This window comes from Oncorhynchus mykiss, chromosome 3 (genome assembly GCF_013265735.2).
Source record: "Oncorhynchus mykiss isolate Arlee chromosome 3, USDA_OmykA_1.1, whole genome shotgun sequence".
Lineage (NCBI taxonomy): Eukaryota > Metazoa > Chordata > Actinopteri > Salmoniformes > Salmonidae > Oncorhynchus > Oncorhynchus mykiss.
In genome coordinates this window covers 28,343,635-28,366,944 of record NC_048567.1, presented here as the reverse complement: position 1 = coordinate 28,366,944, position 23,310 = coordinate 28,343,635, and the positions used below count along the sequence as shown (strand labels likewise).

Genomic DNA, 23,310 nt, shown 5'->3' with positions numbered 1-23,310 from the left:
CTTTTTTTTTTTAAGAAATCTGCCATTTTCAGCTACAATAGTAATTTACAACATTAAAGTCTACACTGCATTTCTGATCAATTTGATGTCGTTTTAATGGACAAAACTAGTTACTTTTCTTTCAAAAACAAGGACATTTCTAAGTGACCCCAAACTTTTGAATGATAGTGTACCTAATGTCCTAAAACAGTAAGTAAAACCAGAAACATTTGCTTTTGATGTGCAAGTGTTTATTTCATGTGAATGATAAAAACTTTGGCAGAACTGACAACAGTGGATTTACTATAGTCCCAAATGTCTACTATTTGCAAAAAATCTAATGAACAAAACAAACAGCCAAAAAAACAACACCTTTCTTTCTTCCATCCAGGGCAGAATAATACAGTTTGGTCATTTTTTTCCCAGGATTCATTTTTCATTGTTAGACCTGGTCTCCCTTACCCACAGTGAAATACAATGAGCAATGTTATGTTGAGAATAATTTAGCTTGACGACACATCATTGCATACATGCTTGGAATGGGTTTTCATATTGGCTTCATGCTGCGGTTCTTGTTTTGCGTGTGGATTGCTGTGATAAAACTGACAAAGTCCTTGAACAGAACCCTCAGCGAAAGCGAAACCTTCAAAGTTCCAACAAATGTGTAAGTGAAGACAACAGCACAAAGGCCAAATTCTAAATCCACCAGTGTTGTTCTATATGGCACTGAGTGCTGGAAAGTGACTGAACTGGACCTGAACAAACAATTCACCTTCCACACAACTCGTCTGCGAAGAACACTCCACATCTGTTGGCCCAATGCATTAAACCCCAACCTCCTCAGACAAACAAGAAGCAAAGGCCCAACTCCTTGTGACTCTTGAGACTGACCTAATATAGATATAGTATAGACACCGAAATGATGACCAACATCAGTGGAGCTAAAGCACAGTGGAGAACATTTCCAAAGTCGTTGCTTCTGTCCTATATGCGCAGGACGGCGTCGATGGCGGATGAGTGAATGAAATCGACTAATCGCGTAAGGCAGGGTTTGAAGACGTGGTGACCGGCATTTAATTGCCACCATTCTGTTTATCATTATCATAGCCATCATTAAAATGATATGTCGCTATATGCCACACAACCGGAATGTACAGATCCCATCAGAGACCTTTCCTGGTTAGACTGGTCCTAGAGCTGTTTGTGCCGTCTTGCCAACTATTTTATTCATGGTCACGCCTTTGCAAGACGGCACAAACAGATCTGGGACCAGACTAGCTCATTCCTAATGGCATCGGACTCCACCTGCTCGGGTAAAGGGTCACGCTCAAAGAACGTGTGACGTTATACATGTAGGAGTTTGCCCACATTAGTTGAAGATTGGCATAGTTGATTGGCTGTTAGTAGCATTTGGTCTATGGCAAGCATCCATGCGGGGCAGTATTACGATTGAGTGTCAGAAAATATGGCTAAACTGACTACTTTATGCATAAGGGAGATAGATATATCTAGAATGTGCTTGTACTCCATACATCATTTGATAGCCAAGAGAATAAGCCAGTGCAATGGGGTGTTTCCAGAAGACTATATTTAGAATATTTTGTCTGTGCAAGATTCTAATGAATCCGATATCCAACTGCAACAAATTGTAGATAGATTCTGAAACAACATTCTAGATTCTATAAGCATCACTGATCAAACCGCTGGTAACAGGTTTTTTTTTTTTTTTGCTCAGTTTTCCAACATGGCATATCATTCATTATACAGTATGACACTTCAGCAACTTGGAGCATAGGGCCGACACTGGCAAATCAACATGATGGGGCAGTCGTGAATCCATAAACGCCAACTATCCTCTTTTCCAGACACACACACGCGCAGAACAGAAGCAGAAAAATGTAGACACTACAATCCCTTTTGCACTCTGAGGAACCCTGTTTTCTTCAGAATGAGTGAAGCCAGAAGCAAAGTCTTGGGCAGCACACAGGCAAGTGAGTAGTGAGAGAAACTTTGCAACAGGCAAGCTCAATCTAAGTAAGGCCTTGAGAAAGTGGCATACTATGTGCATTTTGGATAAACACCAAGCATTTCTTAGAGACTTCGACCCATAAGTCTGCACAGGGTTACACAACTATACTGATCCCCACACAGCCTTTACAGTTTCTTGTCCTTATCGAGGGTTACATCAATGTTTCATTTTTTTATTTTATAAGTACTTCTTCACATGGATGAACCAGCAGCTAAAACAGACAACGATATTACCAAGCTTCCTCAGGGCTCTTGGGACTTGCAGCACGTGAGGCCTATCTCACTGAAAGTTCCCAAATGCCAAATACGCTTTTGCTTGTGTATACCAGTCCAGTTGGACTTTCATTTAGCTGTTTTCGTGCCGATCAGCGGAAAACAATGCCTTGCATTCCCACGAAATGTATGAATGTTCCTGGTATCTCTGCATTTAGTTTCCCTTCCATCCTAGCTTTGTCAGCTCGCGGTCCTCCTTCCCCTCTGAGCTTCGGGTTCAGCCCTGACTCATTTGAATTTTTAGCTCTAGTCCTCTTCCTGTGATTTTTAGGATCTGTGTGCAAGAGTTATGATTGGTTTACTGAAAACCCCAATCCATTAGTCTTCTCCGCACGATCCCTCCTCAGCTATTTATTTGAGATCTTTCTGTCCTTTCCTATCATCTCTCCGTCAGTCTGTCTGTCTGTGTTTAGACAGTGCTCCGGGGCATGCCGTTGAGTGTCACAGCCTTGGTGCAGGGCGTGCCGGCCGCCTGGGAGCCCGTCCACGGTGTGGAAACGCCCACCTCAAACACCTCGTGGATGGCCTTCCGGAAACAGTGGAAGTTGTAGTCTATCAAGCCTGGGGAGAGATACGTGTCAATAAGAGAAAGGTATGACTCCATTTTTCAATTCCGTGACCTTAAGAGACTTTGAATATCACTCAGCCGATTACTCCATAAGTCATGCATTGTTGAAACAAAGAAGAAAACGTGAATAAAGTATCACCCTATCAAGATAAACCAATAACGCCCAGTGCGAACAACATTTACAAAAACAATAACTCAACCAGATCAAGTGCGTGCTCTCGCCTGAGAAGCTTGAAATTCAACTGACTCCAGACATGACTACTTCCTTAAATAAGACGGTGCCACTCTTCCACTGACATCTGTCTGCATTTTGCGCTTGTGGGAGTGAAGTCACACTGGATTGAACGATAATGGGTAAGCAGCTATTGAGAGACAGCTTAATGCAGTAACGAGGAAGTGCTGGGGTGGATGGCTTGCCTTTGCGCTCAAAGCTCTCCTCCCGGAGGATGCAGACCAACGCCAGGAACTTGGTGACCTCTTTCAGGTAGAGGACTGTGGTGTTGTTCAGCTTGATGATGGCCATGGACTCCTTGTCGTAGGCACTACCACTGCCGTTCTCCTTCAGACTGGAACAACACACACAATATAGAACGGTCAGTGTAAGGAACTTGTTCAAAATTTGAAAACGTGTTTGATACAGAGACCTAACATATCGGACTTTATAAATAAGGCATTAAATGCCTCACAAATGCTCGTAACAAGTTGTAAAAGTATGATTTTATACTTGTCAGCTTGTAAAGGGTTGTCAAAAGAAAATTACCTCAAAACACACAGCTGTGAACTACACATATCTGACAGGAATTCAGATAAAAAAAAGGGGACTAACCCATAGATGCAGGAGACATCTATAACCACGTCGATCATGTCGCAGCACAGCTCATAAGACTGCATGTCCACCGGACTGCTGTCTGTGGCGATGTAGATCTTGCTGACCACGTCAAACAGAAAGGCCTTCTCTATGCCCGAGTTCTGAGGAAGGGAGATGAGGGGTATAGGGGAGGAAGGGAGATGAGGGGTATAGGGGAGGAAGGGAGATGAGGGGTATAGGGGAGGAAGGGAGATGAGGGGTATAGGGGAGGAAGGGAGATGAGGGGTATAGGGGAGGAAGGGAGATGAGGGGTATAGGGGAGGAAGGGAGATGAGGGGTATAGGGGAGGAAGGGAGATGAGGGGTATAGGGGAGGAAGGGAGATGAGGGGTATAGGGGAGGAAGGGAGATGAGGGGTATAGGGGAGGAAGGGAGATGAGGGGTATAGGGGAGGAAGGGAGATGAGGGGTATAGGGGAGGAAGGGAGATGAGGGGTATAGGGGAGGAAGGGAGATGAGGGGTATAGGGGAGGAAGGGAGATGAGGGGTATAGGGGAGGAAGGGAGATGAGGGGTATAGGGGAGGAAGGGAGATGAGGGGTATAGGGGAGGAAGGGAGATGAGGGGTATAGGGGAGGAAGGGAGATGAGGGGTATAGGGGAGGAAGGGAGATGAGGGGTATAGGGGAGGAAGGGAGATGAGGGGTATAGGGGAGGAAGGGAGATGAGGGGTATAGGGGAGGAAGGGAGATGAGAGGATTAGGGGTATAGGGCAGGAAGGGAGATGAGAGGATGAGGGGTATAGGGCAGGAAGGGAGATGAGAGGATGAGGGGTATAGGGGAGGAAGGGAGATGGGGAAGGAGGAGGGGCAGAGAAACGGCATCAGTGGCCATTTGGTACTCCTAAAAGCTAGCGTGGCAGAAATCTCTGAGCCATCTTTCAGGTCATGTCAACAGCAACAGTTTCAAGGGTTTCCAAGTGAATTATTGAACTCCTAAGTTAAAAAAGGGACATCATTTATTTACCAATGCAAAACTGCGGTGGCTTTTAGCGTACATGTATTTTGATCGGGATTGAAGAGGCTTTGGGGTCTGGAAGGTTGGTATTATACAACAACCATAAAAGCATTGCATGAAAGAGTCATCAGGGCTGATGATGATGATGATGACGACGAGTCACACACCAGAGACCATTTCTGCAAAGGCAGGGCTGGGAATTTCCAGGGACCTCATGGTAAGAGCTGTGGCCGTCATGAAATTTTGTCAGACGGTTATTGTCATGCAATTCAGAGTTATTTTGCAACTTTAGTGGTGAATGTATACAAACCTTAGAAATCAAAAAGATATATAGGCTGCGTGATGTCTCATTATCAAATGGGCAGGAACAGGGGATGCACTTGAATAGCCAAATGGAGGCCAATTTCCCGCCAGTTAGTTTTTCCAATTATGCCGGGTAGGCAACTCTGGTTATTTCACACCATGCATCAACCCCTGTTTGAGAAGCATGCAGCCTCTGTATGCCATGGGCTCTCCAACCTTGTTACTGCAGCTACCCAGGGCTTACATTTGGGAAACCGAGTGAGAGGAGAGATGGAAACGGACAGCGGTGAGATATTCTGTCGCTGAAAAAGGTGATGTGTCAGCCTTATTGACTTGGAAAATATAAAACAATTCCCTATCGCTAGGCTATACAAATGCACTATGAATTGTAGGCTAACTCTGTAAGCCGCCCTGCACAATCAAACGAACCAACAGCGTGGCCTAGACCTACACCTTCTCTTCCCAGACTCACGGATAGAAGGTTTGGAGCGCTGCATAAGGTAACCAGTCCATCCAGTATGCATCATTATACAGTTCCACACTCAAAAAGGTCATTACTAGAGTGTCGGCTAGACCAATTATGTACCAAAGACATCTTAAAATCGTCCCCCCCTCCCTCCATGTTTTTCTGCCATGCGTAATATGCGGTAGACTATGTATTGTATAACGGCAATCATTATTTTATTTCTGATTGTTTTCCTCGGGTTGACATATAGTACGGGTGTTTTGAATGAATCATCACCTTAGAAAGCGCTGTCCACTTCGTGGTGTTGAGGCTTTGAAACGACATCCACAACGACCATGTTTCCCCACTCAGTTTCAACCCGGTTGTTGGACGTCTTTCTTCAAATTGATCAATCACAGTGAGGTGAGTCTGATACCGTTTTGATGAAAAGTGTTTGATGTGATTTTCAAATGGTATTTGCATTGATGTCAGAGCGGTTAGTTAGAGGGGAAAAAATGGAGCACTGAGTACCAGGCCATTAGGACCTGATGGTAGTTAGCGAGTTGGGTACTACCAACGCATGTCCACAGTGCGTAAGAGCAGATTACCTTGACTCAGCCGCCACGTGGAATTTGACTGCGGTCAGGACTCATGACTGCCGGTGTGGCGGTAATACGGTCACCGCAACAGCCCTACTCATTATACAATATTATCACAATACTTTGGTGCCGATACAATATGTATTGCAATTCTCACGATTCTATATGGATTGCGGTTCAATACTGGGATTTTATTGCGACTCGATGTTCCACACATATTGCTGCAGAGGGACGAGAGGGAGCCATGAGGAAACAAGTTTTGATCAGCCATAGAAATAAAAGTGCTGGAGAAAAAAACAACAGAGTTTTGGTACAGGTACAGCCAACTAGCAGGGAGGGACTTGCTGAACGTGTCCAATGACAAACATTAGTTTCCGTTTTCCGTTGCAAAATGTTTTGTTATGGTGTGCACTAATGAATCCGACCCAGGTCACATGAATGAAAGAAATGCAAAAAAATGCCTTCAAATCAAACAGCAAGAAGTAAATCAAGAGGGAATTAGGTACTTACAGATATAAAGATGTTTAGAAGGTTTTCCAGTGTTGGCAGCTGTGGGATAAGCTTCTGGACCACTTTACTGAAGGCCTCGAATATTGAGTGGTCATAGATACTTGTCAAATAGAAACTGAAAGATATAGAAAAGAAAGGGAAGTTAGCTATAGGTTTGCACAGGTTAGGACTAATTTGATGACTTAGTTCCTCGTGCTCTGTAGTTCAGGTAAAAACACAAAGTGAGACTGGATCATGTCACAAAACAGTAGGGAACATTACAAACTGAAAGCATTTCTCAGCTTTAAAAACACACAAAGATAAGCGATCACTTAATAATGACCATGATTCTACATTTTGGGACAGTCCAACTGCCGAAACGAAAATATCAGCAATGTATTAAAAAGCATTAAGGTAGCATAGCATTTTAAGGAATTCTATAAATAATTGTAGTGATAGTAACTTCATTGTTCCAAATAGAACATTGGGAAACTTTAAGGACTGCAGTTCTAACCAACAGAACCAAAGGTCCTAGAGAAGAGGCCAGCGGATGTGACTACAGACTTCGCACAGCGATGTCTTTGCAGTGCAGAGAACAGAACACATCACAACTCAACATGACATCCCTCCTCCCAGCGTCACTATAAATCCACCATTGATCCAACTGTCTGGCGTGCACCAACAGCAAATCTCACCTTTCATAAAGTAGGTCTACATCACAAGAATGGAAAAGCACACAGCCGATTGAAAAACCATGTACTGAAAATCTGCAGGAGCGCGTTTGAACCAGTTTGTCGGTTCACAAAACGACTTGCTATGCTCAGTATCATTAGTGTATAAAGGCCTGTATCTGGGAAATGATCATCGGGGCATGTGATGATATCCCTATCGAAAAGCAACCATGTATAGGCAGAGTTCAAATCTGAGGCTAAAGTTTCAACTTCAAAAGAGAAAATAGCAAACACTGAAGGCAGTATGAACATAACGGTACATGATATATAGGGTACATGGAATCCTTCTGATCCTTTAACATAGACAGATTGCACCATGAACACTTGCTGTGGTGTTTGTTCGTTAAGAGGCCGGGGTGGAGCATGACAACCGTGCGCTGGAAGTATACAAGCTGGAAGTAAACAAGCAAACGCTATGTTCCAGGCCCACACACTGACAAGTGTGCTTGTCATACACATGTTATTGCCCCAACTCAGTCAAATGTTGGACCAAAACAAGGGATTTGTTTTGCACCAACATCGCGGCAAATATTTTCATCCATGTGCTGTGTAAGGCAAGTCATTTCTTTCTGAGAACCCAATCTTACAAGCCTTACAAGCCCGCCTGGGGCGGCATGGTGTTAGAGGTTAGAGTGTTGGACTAGTAACCGGAAGGTTGCAAGTTCAAATCCCCGAGCTGACTAGGTACAAATCTGTCGTTCTGCCCCTGAACAGGCAGTTAACCCACTGTTCCTAGGCCGTCATTGAAAATAAGAATTTGTTCTTAACTGACTTGCCTAGTTAAATAAAGGTAAAAAAAAATAAACTGGCCAACTTTCTTTGTGCAAATAGAGAGTTGTGTTATAACAGCTAGGCTGACACTAACATGAAACTACCTGAAGCTATTTTCACTATATCAATATCAGTGGAATCGCAAGTGCGATCTGATTTAGTCAGATTCCAAAACCTATAAAATAAAGTGACAGAGGTTACAAGAAATGACTTGGCAGCACAGACGACTAGCTTGCTGTGAAAAAAAAATATGGCTGACCAATGCTAAAACTGCTAGCATTTTAGTCAAATGCACATCAACTGAACTCCCATGAGGTCATTGCTGGTTTGAACAGTAGAAAATGAGAATCTGGCCAACAATAGAATACTAACCAACAATAGCAAGGCAATAAGCTGAGAAGGCTAATTAATTTAGCGTAGCTGCTCTTTCTGTAGGTTTTCAATGCGTTTCCCTAGGCATACTGTAAAAGGGATGGTTAGATTTGTTTTTTTAACTAACCCTTTAAAAGGGTGAGTGTGGTGGACCTACCTGAGGTGAAGCTTCTCTAGGCTGGCGTCTGCCAGGTCGTCGTTGGCTCTCTGGTGGATGTCCCTCTGGGTCTCGATCTTGTGGTCGTCGGAGAGGCCGTCCACTTTGTGGATGAACACCTCAAAGTTAATCTCAGGGTTGACCCTGTAGGCCCGCGACACGGTGAGGTGGAGTCTGCCCAACGCCTCCACATAGTCATCCTGGGCAGAAAGAAGATCAAAAGAAGAACACACACAAACAGAGACAGACAGACAGAGACACACAGAGAGACATAGAGCCTTAGAAAAGGTGGCTTAGAACAAAAGTAGTGTACTAGTGTGCCTAAAAAGTAGAGACTACATGCATCTTGCTGCCTGCATGCACATTTCCATGTCCATACTATCCAACATGCATAACGCAATCCCCTATGCCAAATTGCAATCCTCGACATCCTACTTGTTACAGTCCCCGGTGGGGGGAGTTAAGACAGAATTCCTGGAGAATTAGGCTACTTTTGAGATTAAAGCAATCGAAGATTAGCAACCATCATAATGCTTCAGATTGCAAAATCTCAAAGTCCCACTGCAAAAATGACGTGTTGAGCAAGCCTGCCAATTTATTTCCCTGCGAATTCTGCACAGAGATACTGAACGTTAGTGAGATATGGAGTGCCACTCTGCCTAAGTACACTGGCTTGTACAAACACTTCCTCAAATTAACTCAGCTGGAAAATCGAAATAAACTGGCAAAATGATACAGTAGGTTTTGTTGGACATACAACACGTAGGACACGTTACGTAGTTACAACCTAGTTACACCTCAGACAATTGACAGCATTAATGGGATAATCCACCCCCAGAAATAAGAATCATGAAACTCCTTTCAATTTGGTGAAAGCCTATGTTCTATCAGTGGGTAAAATAACAATTCCCCCCAGTGATTTAACTTCTAAGTGGTTTGTCTGAAACCAGGAAATCCTGTAGGAACGCGTCATAGCTACATGGTTCTCGTCACTGGAGATATGGGATAACACACTATGACATTTCACAACGCTTTTAAAACAATTAGGCCTACCTGCACTCCAGATCACCAAATCAGCCAATAGATGGTATGGGCATACTTGTCTAGAACACATACATCCATTTAAATCGTCATAAAGTATATACTGTTTTTCGCTTAGATGTGCTCAATCTAAACAGTGAACCAAATTTATTCAAGTCAGTTTCTCCTTCAAGTACTATATTGCAATGCGCCCTGTGTGCCTGTTGGAAATGTGGGAAAAGGCCGTTATTGCTATAGCAACGTATTCTGTACTCGTTCTTGGGAGAGACTCCTAAATTGATAGTGCCGTTTAGGCAATTTGACAGCAAACTACTTCACATGCTGATATTGACTTTGGTATTATTGCGTGTAGCTATGTTAGCTAGCCATGCCCAGAGAGAGTATTGCATTGTGGGTTTTGTAGTTGACTTGCGCTGCAGATTTCCACAAAAAATGTCACATTGCTACCAACCTTACAACAACAAAATTAAACATTTGTTCACAAAAAATATTGTTATTCAAGACTGATAATCATAGGAATTAGTGGTTTAGGGTGGATTATCCCTTTAAGGTTGAGAAAAAAACACCAGCAATGAGGACACGGTGTCCTGTTCCAGGTTATAGGGATGTGACAAATGGACAATGTCTCTTAATATTTCAACTGCAAAAATATATATATATATATAACTATACCTCAATTCCACCATGCAAACTTTGCATTTCCCTCTCAAAGTGTTGCCATACTGGACTTCACTGCTGTTGCTTGCCTTTTTATGAACTGTTAAAGGGATGACGTAGTGGTGGATAGTCGACTCCAAAATAACTTATTCCTTGACTCCTTCCACGTCGACTCTCATTTCTGAGTGTCAAGATTCGATTCAGCTACGAATCCACTCCTAAGATTCAGTATTTTTGGAACGGAGGAGGCTGATTAGTTGCCGTACTTCCGAAAATACAAAACACTTGCATCTTTCATAGCGTGCTAGTGAGGGACGGAGTGAAGGGCATAATATAGGCAGGTCAGCCAACAGAGACAGTCAGAACCGTGCACTTGGCCTATCTATCGGCAATTAAAAGCGGTCTCTCGCAATGGAATGCTGTATCTCACAATTTCTGAGCTTGCAATGTCTCGCAACTTCAGTAAAGCAGGGCCTACCATCAATGAATAGGCTAGAATATTGAGCGAGATGCAACACTTCGCTCTCACAGTCACACACAGTACATGCACGGGTTCACTTCGCATGCTGTTTACAGCGAGGTAGCAAGGGCACCAAAACCGCTGAGAAGTTGATCCTTGCACTTCAACCCTCCTAGTTGTTGCAGAAACTGACCTACTATGCTGTTTACTTTCTGCACCCAAGTAAAAAATAAAATATATTATTTTTCGGTTAGGGATTTTTCTTAACGTTAAGGATCCCAATTTCGTTTAAAACGTTGTAACTTTCACACCCCTAGTTCATTAGGCACCAAAACGGAAGAACGGAGTGAAACAGGGAGGGACTACCTGGACACGTCCAATGAGAAACGCTCAATTTCGTATTCTGTTGAAATGATAGAAATGTAGTGACTCTGAGAACTCCTTTCAACGTGATCATTACATTGAGATAAACTACTGTGGCCTACCTGATTAAATTAGCTTTGATTTAGATAATGGTTAAGATCACTTTGTTCCAGCAGTTAGTGCTGTGCACCGTCTTGGGAAAACGTCTGTGACAATCAATTGTCTTTGAAGCGGTGGGTCACTTAACGTTTCAACATTAGAAGTTTAGTCTGTGCTGCAGGGTAGAAGTCATCTAGAATACGCTTATATCATCCCCTTCTCTATAAACACAAATACCCTTACCCATGACATGAGTATTCTGTTAAAATGTTAAAATGTTAAAATGCTGTGGTCTGAAGGGCTTTTTCACTTTCTAGTAATTCTAGGAGATCCGACATTTGTCAATTATGGTGTTCAACATGTCAGTAAGTAAGTCAACCATTGTGGTTTTTAATACACGTTTAAACTCAAGCTTTTCACCTGTGCGTCAATGACGAATATCAAAGCCCCCGTGCCTCTGAAAATCATCTCGTAGTCAAAGGTGGGGTCGAAGAAGTCCACTTGACCCGGGAAGTCCCAGATCTGGAAGTTGACAAACGAGCTACTGGAGATGTCGTCCTTGTAGATCTTGTTAGTGCTCTCCAGGAACAACGTCTCGTTGGGAGACATTTTGTGGAATACCACCTGAAACAGGAAATTAGACATAGTGCTGTTAAGACAAAATGACCACACCTAGACCTACTGCTTCCTTCTCAAAATACCAAAGAGAGACACTCCAGTTTGAGAGTTTGTTATTCCGTCACGTACCTAGGGTCACTACTACCAGAGGAAGAAGCCAAAGCACATGTTCCTGGACTAGCAAGAGGTTTTAAGGGAAGAAAGTACTCTTCGGCTCAACACTTAGGGTCATGGATTTAGATGTGCCTTCAACAGTGTAGCACTGCACAACTATCGTCTATGAATTAGAATATACGAGAAGAACACAAATAAGCCATGGAACTAAATAGTTTGGCGCCGTTAAAAAGACATGCTCCAGTACTTTGACGACTAAAAGTATTTCATTTAAACCTCCCACCTTGGGCTGGATGTGTCAATGTGTAGCTCACACATGCATAATCTATGAGCAGAATTACTTATTTACCTCAATTAGCCACAAAATCCTTAGTTTGAAAGTGTTTTATTGAAGCGGTGTCTTGCCATTTCTCCCCCATGTGGGCTACTTTCACAACTGCTGGCTAAAAAGTATTCAAAAGTACCGGAAAGTCTGTTTAATACGTTATGTGTTGTGACTTGTATCTTCTACTACTGAAGCAGAAATACTTTCAGATTAATTCCAGGTTACAGGATTTCTTCCTACCTGTATCAAAATGGGTGAAGGCATTGCCCCCAATATCTTAATAAGAACCCAAAATGTCTGCTACAAAACAACTACATCTGTGATAAATCATCTAAAACTGGCAAACAGGGATGAGTCAAGTTATATGGTGCATCTAGAATTAATAGCATTTTCCTGGAAAGAGCATACTTATTGAACCATATTAGTAATGATATGACTTGCAAAATGTGACTTTATCTGTGCTGTCGTGAGGGTGGTGGTTTAGCAATATAATGTTGATTGAAAGTGTCTGCCAAGATTTGGGACGCCAGAGAATAGATTTTCGACAGGCAAACAGTCACGTGCCCAATCCATACAGGTGATCACACCGCACACGAGTGCTGAGCAAGAAACACGCTTTCACCTGATAAATGATTAACAAGTTACCTAGCAAAAGTTTATTTTACATAAATACGTCTGAATTAATTGCATATTATTTGCACTCGTTAGCTGAACCAACTTGCTAGCTCGGTGGCTAACATCAATTTAAATAGTTGGCTGAACCTCCCTAGAAACAGTGGTGGAAAAAGTACCCAATTGTCATACTTGAGTAAAAGTAAAGATACCTTAATAGAAAATGACTCAACTGACGTTAAAAAGTGAAAGTCACCCAGTAAAATTAGAAAGTATTTTGTTTTAAATATACGTATGTATAAAAAGAAAATGCAATTGCTAAATTATACTTAAGTATTGAAAGTAAAACTAATTTAAAACTCCCTATATTAAACAAACCAGACGGCACCATTTTTTATTTTCGGATAGAAAGGGGCACACGCCAACACTCAGACAACATTTACAAACGAAGCATTTGTGTTTAGTGAGTCCGCCAGATCAGATGCAATAAGGTATGACCAGGGATGTTCACTTGGTAAGTGCGTGAATTTGATCATTTTCCTGTCCTGCTAGCCATGCAAAATGTAACGAGTACTTTTGGGTGTCAGGGAAAAATGTATAGAGTAAAAAGTAGATTTAATGTTTTTTATGAATGTAGTGAAGTAAAAGTAATCCAAACTATAAATAGTAAAGCACAAAAACCTACTTTAGAAACCAAGTATTTTTCCACCACTGCCTAGAAAGAATGCAACACCTGAGTTTTTAAAACCAGACCATCTCTGTAGATGCTAGCTATACTAACGTGTTGGCTTGCTTGTCATGTAGCAGTAACTTGCTACCCAGACCAGGGTGACAACTGGTCTTTGACATAGAAGTAAGCTTTGACGTTCAGAGTGGATGCATGTTACTATATTAACCTCATGAATGTTTAGAAGTTGTGGCAATGTTAGCAAGCCATTTCAATAACTGATGATGATAGCTATAGTTGCTGATTGAACCAAAATAAGGCGTTATGTAAAGACAGATGAATCATGTCCGCCGAGATCGTTCCTACCTTCTGTATTGACGACTTGCCACTTCTTCGTAAACCCATCAACAGAATTCTAGGTTTGCTGTCAGATGGAGTTGGGCTATCCTCGATGTCGGCCTCCTCTTCTCCATAGCCAAAATCTTTGGGAAACGAGTCCGCTACCCCGTAGCTGTCTGCCAGCGGTTCCACTTCGTACTGAATCGACATTTTGACCCGACGACGCTCGCTTCCCCCAATCCCCCCTCACCCTATTAGTTTTACGCAATCCTGCTTTTACCGAAAAATCCTTCCACACCGCCAATAAAACGTAAAATACAGTTTAAATGCATCAATAATGCCAATGTTACTTGCAAATCCAGTGTGTTGTAATATTCTCCTTCAGATCTTCGGGTCCCCTATGTTTCCCTTTCCCTGCTCTTCAATCACCTCCGAATCTAATTGGACGATGTACATAGGATGCGAATAATAGTTGGTTAACCAGGGTGTCAATCTGTCGAGACTGGTTCTACCCTTGTCAGATGTTTTGCAGTCAGCTGACCAAGTAGGCTACTGCCAGAGAGGACGAAACGAAGCGAGAGGGTCCACTCCCATCAAAATCTGTCCCTGTGGGAATACAGCGATAAGCAGACCGAACTTAATGTATACCTCAAATGAGACCGATAAACAGACCGTATGCCTTCCCGCTAGTTAGTGCGGAGACAAGAGCATCTCGTCATTATATACAGTATCTCTGCTAGGGCACATGCTTGTTTTGTGACCTTTCAACTGGAGATATTTAGGCTGAAAATGTATAGTTTTGACTGGGGGGGGGGGGTCAACTCACGATGGATGTATCCCTTTGATTCATTGTACAATCAATGTCCTTCCAGTATTGTTTTCCATCTGTGGAATGAATCCACATTCAATCAAAATATAAAGTGTAAAACAGTCTGTGTGAAGCCTACAAAATCACCAGCAGAGGGCAGAAAAAGACCGTACAGAAAGTATTTCAATAAACTACACTGCGCATGCTCTAAGCACGAGCGTGCTTGTATTGACTTCAAGGCTACCAGGGAAACTTGCTTGTTGTTGCAGGCGGTGAGAGTCGTCAGAACGTCAGTTAGCAGTAAAGCCAAGGTTTAACGTTAATTTCATAATGGCACACTACAGAGTAAGTGGACTGCGTATCATGTTTTACATTGGCGTGAGTAACGATAGAAAAATGGCAAGGTTTCCACAACCAGGAGAGCTTAGTTTTCCCAGATGTAACGTTATAACGCGTTAGCGAGCTAATGTAGCGTGTTACACATTTGATGGATAGGTAGAGGAGTCAACTATATGGTGAAGGAATTTTCTGATGAACTTCACCAACTGAGTGGAGCCGAGACCAGGCTTTGTGGAATGTAGTCCCAACTACATCGATTCGCTCAAGGTCAATTACTTTAAAAAAAATGTAAATTATGAAACGCCCACATTGTACCTAATGTTTGTCCTCTGTAGTTGCGTGCCCATTGTTTGTTGAAATAATACTTTTTCAATCAACTGTAATCTAATACTACGGTTATAGTCAGTTTCCAAACCCAGAGGCGAAACTTCCGAGAAAGCTTGCGAAACAGACCAGGCCGGGGTATGGTGTTTGATAAGTCAATGAGATAAGTGAAAAGGTTTTCCTTAGTAGTTTCCTTTCTTAATCTGAAGGTACAACCTAGATTCGAGACAATATCGTAAGTAGTTGAACATGTTATTACTCCAATCTCGTGAAAGTAACAAACTGACACGTTTTGAATTTGTCAAAAACAACTTTGTCGAAGGAGTACCTTTGGTTTTGACGGATTGTACATGCTCAGCGCGAGAGGACCTTTCGACCCAATGACCTGTTTGAATTTGTCAAAAACAACTTTGTAGAATGCGCTTTGCTAGCCGACGTCTCCATGAAGTCGCTTACCGTGTGACGGGTTTTTCTATTGACGAAGCAGTATTAGCTTCTCTTCGTATGAAAAAGGTGCCAAGATGGCGGCTTGAACAGGCGCTTTTTTTTTTACCGAACTCCGTTCTGATATTCCTTATGTTCACCTAACAAGCATCAGGTGACTATTTTTCAGGAACACTCAGGTACTTCAATTTATTAGTTTGCTCTTGTATGACCAGAAGACCTATTTTGTTTACAAACTTACGAAGAAGATTGAAAGCTGTATTTTTTAAATGTATACCGTAACTAAGATACTGTTTTAAAGGGCATACAGGTCTGCTCTGACTTTACACAGTTATTGTTCTATTTAGTTATTAATACTAATTTCCCAAAAAAGGTCTTAGGAACGTGTATATGTAAAACATTTTTTATTCATTTTGTTTATGATCAGTTTTCATTATGCACTTAAAATATTAGGTACCCTTTTTATTATTATTATTCATTTTTATTTTATTTCTGAGTAGTTCCTGATTACACTAAAGAGGGTTTTTAGTTTTTAGTCTCTCTTACCACAATAACCCTTGGTTTGGTCTTGAACATAATTTTCAATTGAGTTGAATTTCAAAGCCGGATAACGTCCAGCTCAAAGTTTATGGAATAAGCTATTTTCACTTTAAATTGACTTAAATGCTGCAGATCTCGGTTCCTTATCGTTTACGTTCACTGCTCGAATGTCTTTGACTCATCCTACTATAGTTTATACTTTATATAATCTTTGTTGTTTTGTCTTTGTCTATAGTTTCTCTTAATGCTAGGCGATTACGAAACAATGTGAAGCGCAAGGACTTTTTTTATTTGCTAAACAATTTCGAACAGATTTTTGCTTTTTTAAAGAGTCTCACTCAATTTCGGCTGATGCCAACTTCTGGAGGTCACAATGGGGCAATGATATTTGGCTTTCCCGTGGATCTGAACGCTCCGCTGGTGTCACTACATTGAAAAATACATTTGATGGTAATATTCTACACTCGGAATGTGACCCCTTTGGTCACTTTATTTGTCTTGTGATCAGTTACAATGACATTACACTCATTACTGTAAACTTCTACGGGTACAACACCAAACATGAGAATGATGAGTTACTTGAATCTATAGAGAAATATATACTTCATTGGTTATCTAAATTTCCCAATTCGTTATTATTGATAGGTGGGGACTTTAACATTACTATAGATAATTCAACTGATAGATGGCCCCCAGGTAGGTCAACCAATCAGAATTTGGGTTTAATACTTTTTATGGAAAAGTTTGATCTTACTGATATATGGAGAGAGAGGTTTCCGGCTGAAAGATCATTCACTTGGAGTAACAAAACAGGTTCCAGACAATCCAGAATAGATTTTTGGCTTATATCCAAATGTATTGATGGTGAATGTGTTACTACAAATATTTGTACTACACCCCTCACAGACCATAGGGCCATTTACATTGATATCAAAATATTTAACCCAAATACTAACCTTGGTAGAGCATCCTACTGGAAGCTAAATAGCTCATTATTAAATAGTGATATAGTTAAATTTGAGGTCTGCTCTCACACTTTTGGGAAAGGGCTTGTGAAGAAAAATATTTTTGCAAGAACTGGGAGCTCTTTAAATTTGAGGTGTCCAAATACCTTAGAATATATGGTTGTAATCTTGCTAAGACCAGAAGAGCTGAGGAGGAAAAGGTGATCAGAGGTCCCCAGCCGGCCTCTCGGGGGAGGAAAAGATGGAACTAATTGAGTTACAAAATAAACTGGATAATATATATAGATTAAAAGCAGAAGGAGCCTTTATTAGATCTAGGGAAAAATGGATTGAGGGTGGAGAACATAATTCATCCTATTTCTTTAGACTTGAGAAATTTCACTCTAAAAATAACACTATCCATAAGTTAAACATTGATGGTGTTATTACAGATTACCAAAAATTAATCGCTAAATACTGTAGCAATTTTTACAGAAAATTGTATAGCTCTACATACTGTCAGGAATCCACATGTTTTTTAACTCACTGAATAATCAATGATATAGAATCTAAACAGTGTGATGAACCCATCAAAGTTGAAGAAATTAGTCTATCAAACATCTAAAGAACAATAAGTCACCAGGTGTTGATGGAATTACATCAGAATTTTACAAATTATTTTCTGAACAAGTAGCTCCCTTCCTATTTGAAGTATTTTTAAAGAGTATTAAAAACAATGTTCCCCCTCCTACAATGAGTCAGGGGTTAATAACACTGATACCTAAGCCTAAAAAATAAGTGCTGCTCATCGATAGCTGGCATCCAATTTGTCTTCTTAATAATGACTATAAGATATTAGCCTTCCTACTTGCAAAAATAATTAAAGAAGTCCTGGATGCAATCATTGATGAAACACAGTCTGGCTTCATGAGGAACAGACATATTTCTAACAATGTCAGACTAGTATTAGACATACTGAGACATACTTGACTACTGAGACCTAATAACTGAGGATAGCTTCATATTATTTTTAGATTTTTATAAAGTATTTGACACAGTAGAGATTTTTTCTGTAAGGCTATTAAGACTCTCTATGCAAATGGTAACCGCTCTATCAAATTGAAATATGTCACCTCACCTAGATTTGAGTTAAAGAGAGGAATTAGGCAAGGTTGTCTTATCTCTCCATACCTGTTTTCATTAATCACCCAACTTCTTGCAAATTCTTTAAATAATAGTCCTATACAAGGTATTTCCATAGCTGGTAAAGAAATTATAAGACGCTAACCAAATTCCCATATCGATCAATGTAATACAATCATTTTCCAAAGCGTCTTAACATTAATAAATGTGAACTCATAGCTGTCAAAGATTGTGACACCTTCATATTATGGTATTCCAGTAAAAGAAGAACTTACATATTTAGGCATAACCATTACAAAGGCTCAGAAGTCTAGGGGCTTACTAAATTTGAACCCTCTTATTAAAAAACCCCAGAAGAAGCTAAATCAATGGCTACAGAGTGACTTATCTTTAAAAGGTAGAGTCCTAATAACCAAGGCCGAAGGTATCTCTAGTAGAGGTCGACCGATTAATCGGAATGGACGATTAATTAGGGACGATTTCAAGTTTTCATAACAATTGGAAATCTGTATTTTTGGGCACCGATTTATTTTTATTTTTTAATATGTACCTTTATTTAACTAGCAAGTCAGTTAAGAACACATTCTTATTTTCAATGACGGCCTAGGAACGGTGGGTTAACTGCCTCGTTCAGGGGCAGAATGACAGATTTTCACCTTGTCAGCTCGGGGGATACAATTTTGGAACCTTACAGTTAACTCGTCCAACGCAATAACGACCTGCCTCTCTCTTGTTGCACTCCACAAGGAGACTGCCTGCTATGCGAATGCAGTAAGCCAAGGTAAGTTGCTAGCTTGCATTAAACTTATCTTATAAAAAAACAATCAATCATAATCACTAGTTAACTAACTACACATGGTTGAGGATATTACTAGATATTGTCTAGCGTGTCCTGCTAGATATGCAACATATAATCTGACTGGGCATACAATCATACATGTATCTAAGTATCTGACTGAGCGGTGATAGGCAGAAGCAGGCGAGTAAACATGAATTCAAACAGCACTTTCGTGCGTTTTGCCAGTAGCTCTTCGTTGTGCTTCAAGCATTGCTCTGTTTATGACTTCAAGCCTATCAACTCCCGAGATGAGGTGTAACCGAAGTGAAATGGCTAGCTAGTTAGCGCGCACTAATAGCGTTTCAAACATCACTCGCTCTGAGCCTTCTAGTAGTTGTTCCCCTTGCTCTGCATGGGTAACGCTGCTTCGATGGTGGCTTTTGTGTTGCTGGTTCGAGTCCAGGGAGGAGCGAGGAGAGGGACGGAAGCTATACTCTTACACTGACAATAAAGTGCCTATAAGAACATCTAATAGTCAAAAGGTTAATGAAATACAAATGGTATAGAGGGAAATAGTCCTATAATTCCTATAATAACTACAACCTAAAACTTCTTACCTGGGAATATTGAAGACTCATGTTAAAAGGAACCCCCAGCTTTCCTATGTTCTCATGTTCTGAGCAAGGAACTGAAACGTTATCTTTCTTACATAGCATATATTGCACTTTTACTTTCTTCTCCAACACTTTGTTTTTGCATTATTTAAACCAAATTGAACATGTTTCATTATTTACTTGAGGCTAAATTGATTTTATTTATGTATTATATTAAGTTAAAATAAGTGTTCATTCAGTATTGTTGTAATTGTCATTATTACAAATTAATTTTTAAAAATCGTCAGATTAATCGGTATTGGCTTTTTTGGTCCTCCAATAATCGGTATCGGCGTTGAAAAATCAATCGGTCGACCTCTAATTTCTAGACTAACATATGGCGCTCTATCTTTATATCTTGACAGTAAAGTAAGCAAGGAGATAGACCAGATGCTTTTCAACTTTCTTTGGGGAAACCGTACCCATTTCATTAGGAAAACTGTTGTAATGAACACTTATGAGAATGGTGGGCTGAATTTTCTGGACTAATACTTTTAAGATCAATTGGATAAAACAATTCCTAAGAAGACCCACTTCTATCTGGAAATGTATTTCTCATCATGTCTTCTCTACTTTTGGTGGCCTTAACTTCATGTTGTTTTGCAATTACAATATTGACGAAGTTCCAATGAAACTTTCTGCTTTTCATCGGCAGGTTTTCTTGTCATGGTCCTTAATTTATAAACACAATTTTTCTCCACACGGATATTATATATGGAATAATCGCAATATATTGTATAAAAATACTTTTGTTTTTAGAATTGGTTCCGAAATAATATCCTGTTGGTGAGCCAACTGGTAAATGCAGAGGGTATTTTACTCAGTTATAAAGAATTCTTATCACTACAAGGTCCCTGTAACACCTAAAGATTTTGCAATTGTTTTAGATGCCATTCCCTCAGGTGTTATTCAGGAACGTGTCAAGTCCATTTAAATACAGAGCAATACGAACCTTGTTTCAGCAGGAAGTATCTATCTATACCTTATGTCATGCCTTATTGGAATGGATTTATTGATATCTGTTGGAAAAAAGTTTGGATGTTGCCACACACATTACCTACTTGTTAACAAAATGAAGGAAGTTTCCTTTAAAATTATTCATAAATATTATCCTGCCAACCACTATATGAAGAAGTTTAAAGAAAACATCAACTCAAATTGCTCCTTTTGTAATGACCACCCAGAAAGTGTTGGATCTTTTTTGGCATTGTATTCATCTAAGGAAACTGGCAAGACATCAGTAGATTTATAATTTAACACATTTATGAACATTTTACACTTGTGGAGAGGTGTACTGCTTGGATTCTTTACCTAGGATAGAAATAAGCTGAAACATTTTTACGTAATTAATTTCATATACAGAAATGTAAATTTACAAACAAAAAAAAAACACTTTCTTACCCTACAAAAAGATATTGAACACTCTACTAACATAAAAGCTGTTAGAATTCTAAGTGTATGTATGTCCCTTAAGGTCCTTGTGTAATTGTAATGTGATATTGTACCCCCTAGCTCGATTGTCCATTGTATATAATCTATGTATACTTGTTCCCTCGTGTACTTTCTGTATTGATTTGTTGTTAATAAAATAAAAAATGTAAAAAAGCTTCTCTTCATTGATACCACCACCGACTGTTTCCTTGTTGAGATTCAATTGGCACATGCGCATTTGCGATTAGTTGCCATCTTAGAGCAGTGAGCAAAGTCGGATGTTGTATTTGATTAACGTCTATTGAAAAAGTATGGATTTCAGCAAACAAAGGCACGCAAACATGGGTACAAGTTTTATCATTTAATGTATTGACCTTGGGCGAATCGCTATCGTCTGAGCTAGTTTCCACAGAGCCTGTCCTCGGCTACACTCAGGTGAAGTTCATCAGAAACCAACTTCACCGTGGAGGAGTTTAGTCCGTTACTAGCTGGCTAGCTAAACCTGTAGCTAGTTTGTTTATTACCACGGTACAATACTCAATTTGGATTTGTTTTTTCTTCTCAATACACTGTAAGGAAGGCTATAATCTTTCATGCAATTGTTCTAGTCCCATTTAGATATCATTAGATTCCTTGATGGAATCATTGATTAGAAATGACTGGACAGGTGAAAGCCACGTGGTTGGAGCCCTTGCATCCACCTGTCCAATTATATATTATTAACAGTGATTATTACATCAAGGGAGGTATGAATGCACAGGGCATTGTTCCTTCCCTTTCTTGGGCAAAATGGTGCCAGCAGCATCATGGATGAACTAGCTAATTACTGAACCCTGAATAAATTGGAAGTATCATTTGTCTCAATCCCAATGTGTCCACAGGCTTCAGAGTCCAAACGAGAGCAGTTTCGGAGATACCTGGAGAAGGCTGGTGTCCTTGACAGCCTCACCAGTGGTGTGTCTATTTAGAATATTTCATTAACTTTTATAGTTAATCTTATTTGACCTATGCAAATTACTAAAACGGCTTGTGCCTTATTGCAGTGCTGGTGGCATTGTATGAAGAGACGGAGAAACCCAACAATGCACTTGAGTATCCTTTAAAAAAAAATTTTGCAAATTATATTTCCTACATAATGTAGACATGCAGAACTATGTTTTTGGAAGGCGATGAAACAGAGACCCCCCCCATTCAGAATCTGACAGAAATGTTGCCTTTTAGCGTAGCGACCTGAAGTGCTCACACAGACAGAACAAGTGTCGACTGTCACAGATCGGGATGGGATGCTTTTCTAAAATATTAAAATAACACATTTTCAATGACAACGAGGTTGAGAATGAATTCAATTCCTCCTCAGCACACTGTCATTTCTTTAACAAGATCCAGTTTCCTCAAGCAGCACTTGGGTGTGGCTGGCCAGGAGTCTGCAGACACTGAGGCACTCCAGCAGGAGCTAAGAGACATGAGGCAGAGGTGTGAGCTGCTGGCCGAGGAGAACAAAGACCTCAAGAACAGGGTAGACCAGCCTATGATTATTTTTCATCGAGTATGTTGATCTATACATGGTAGGCTTGAACTTTTCATAACTAATGAATTAATCGAATCTCTGTTTTTACACATTTCCGTAGCTTCAACGCTATGAGCCTACGCAAGAGGATGGAGCTGCCGAATAAAAAGTGACTCTGCTTTATTGAAGTCAGTTTGTTAGAAACTACGATTTTTATGGCAAGCCAAAACCAACAACGGGAGGCAAGAGAGTTTATGCACCTCTGTTCTTTTTTATTTTCTTTATACTCTGTTTAAATATTTAACTTATTTTGTATATTTGATATATTGAAATATAATAGCTTTTGTCCCTTTATGATTGTCTCCTCCCTCTCATAAAAGCAAACCCCCCTTTTCTGCTTTCAGTGTACTTCAGCCTACTGCATACCAATGCTTTGTCTCTAGTAAACAAACGGTAACATAATGGTCTTTTCCTTTTTTTAATCACATTAACATATTTGTTACAATATAGAAATCTTACATCATGATATCACTTTTGTACTGTGTGCCCAGAGGCTCTGCTGGCGTTA

At 40.4% G+C, this 23,310-nt stretch overlaps 2 protein-coding genes across 3 annotated transcripts; one reads left to right on the top strand and one right to left on the bottom strand.

Annotated features, from left to right (window-relative positions):
* Positions 1 to 208: 208 nt before the first annotated feature.
* LOC110504005 (ras-related GTP-binding protein C) lies at positions 209 to 14,747 on the bottom strand. The gene is made up of 7 exons (XM_036973741.1): positions 13,859 to 14,747; positions 11,577 to 11,780; positions 8,537 to 8,736; positions 6,527 to 6,641; positions 3,675 to 3,817; positions 3,266 to 3,414; positions 209 to 2,841 (listed from the first exon to the last, which is right to left on the bottom strand). The coding sequence occupies exons 1-7, from the start codon at positions 14,039 to 14,041 to the stop codon at positions 2,690 to 2,692; spliced, it is 1,146 nt and encodes a 381-aa protein (XP_036829636.1). The 5' UTR covers positions 14,042 to 14,747; the 3' UTR covers positions 209 to 2,689.
* LOC110517198 (c-Myc-binding protein) lies at positions 13,283 to 23,201 on the top strand. 2 transcript variants are annotated; one of them, XM_036973742.1, is made up of 5 exons: positions 13,283 to 13,339; positions 22,117 to 22,189; positions 22,279 to 22,327; positions 22,622 to 22,751; positions 22,864 to 23,201. In XM_036973742.1, exons 1-5 carry the CDS (start codon positions 13,319 to 13,321, stop codon positions 22,906 to 22,908), a joined length of 318 nt encoding a protein of 105 aa, XP_036829637.1. In that variant the 5' UTR covers positions 13,283 to 13,318; the 3' UTR covers positions 22,909 to 23,201. The 2 variants fall into 2 exon arrangements, with proteins under 2 accessions (XP_036829637.1, XP_021451044.1); XM_021595369.2 differs by lacking the exon at positions 13,283 to 13,339 and adding an exon at positions 14,849 to 14,984.
* The last annotated feature ends 109 nt before the right edge of the window (positions 23,202 to 23,310 follow it).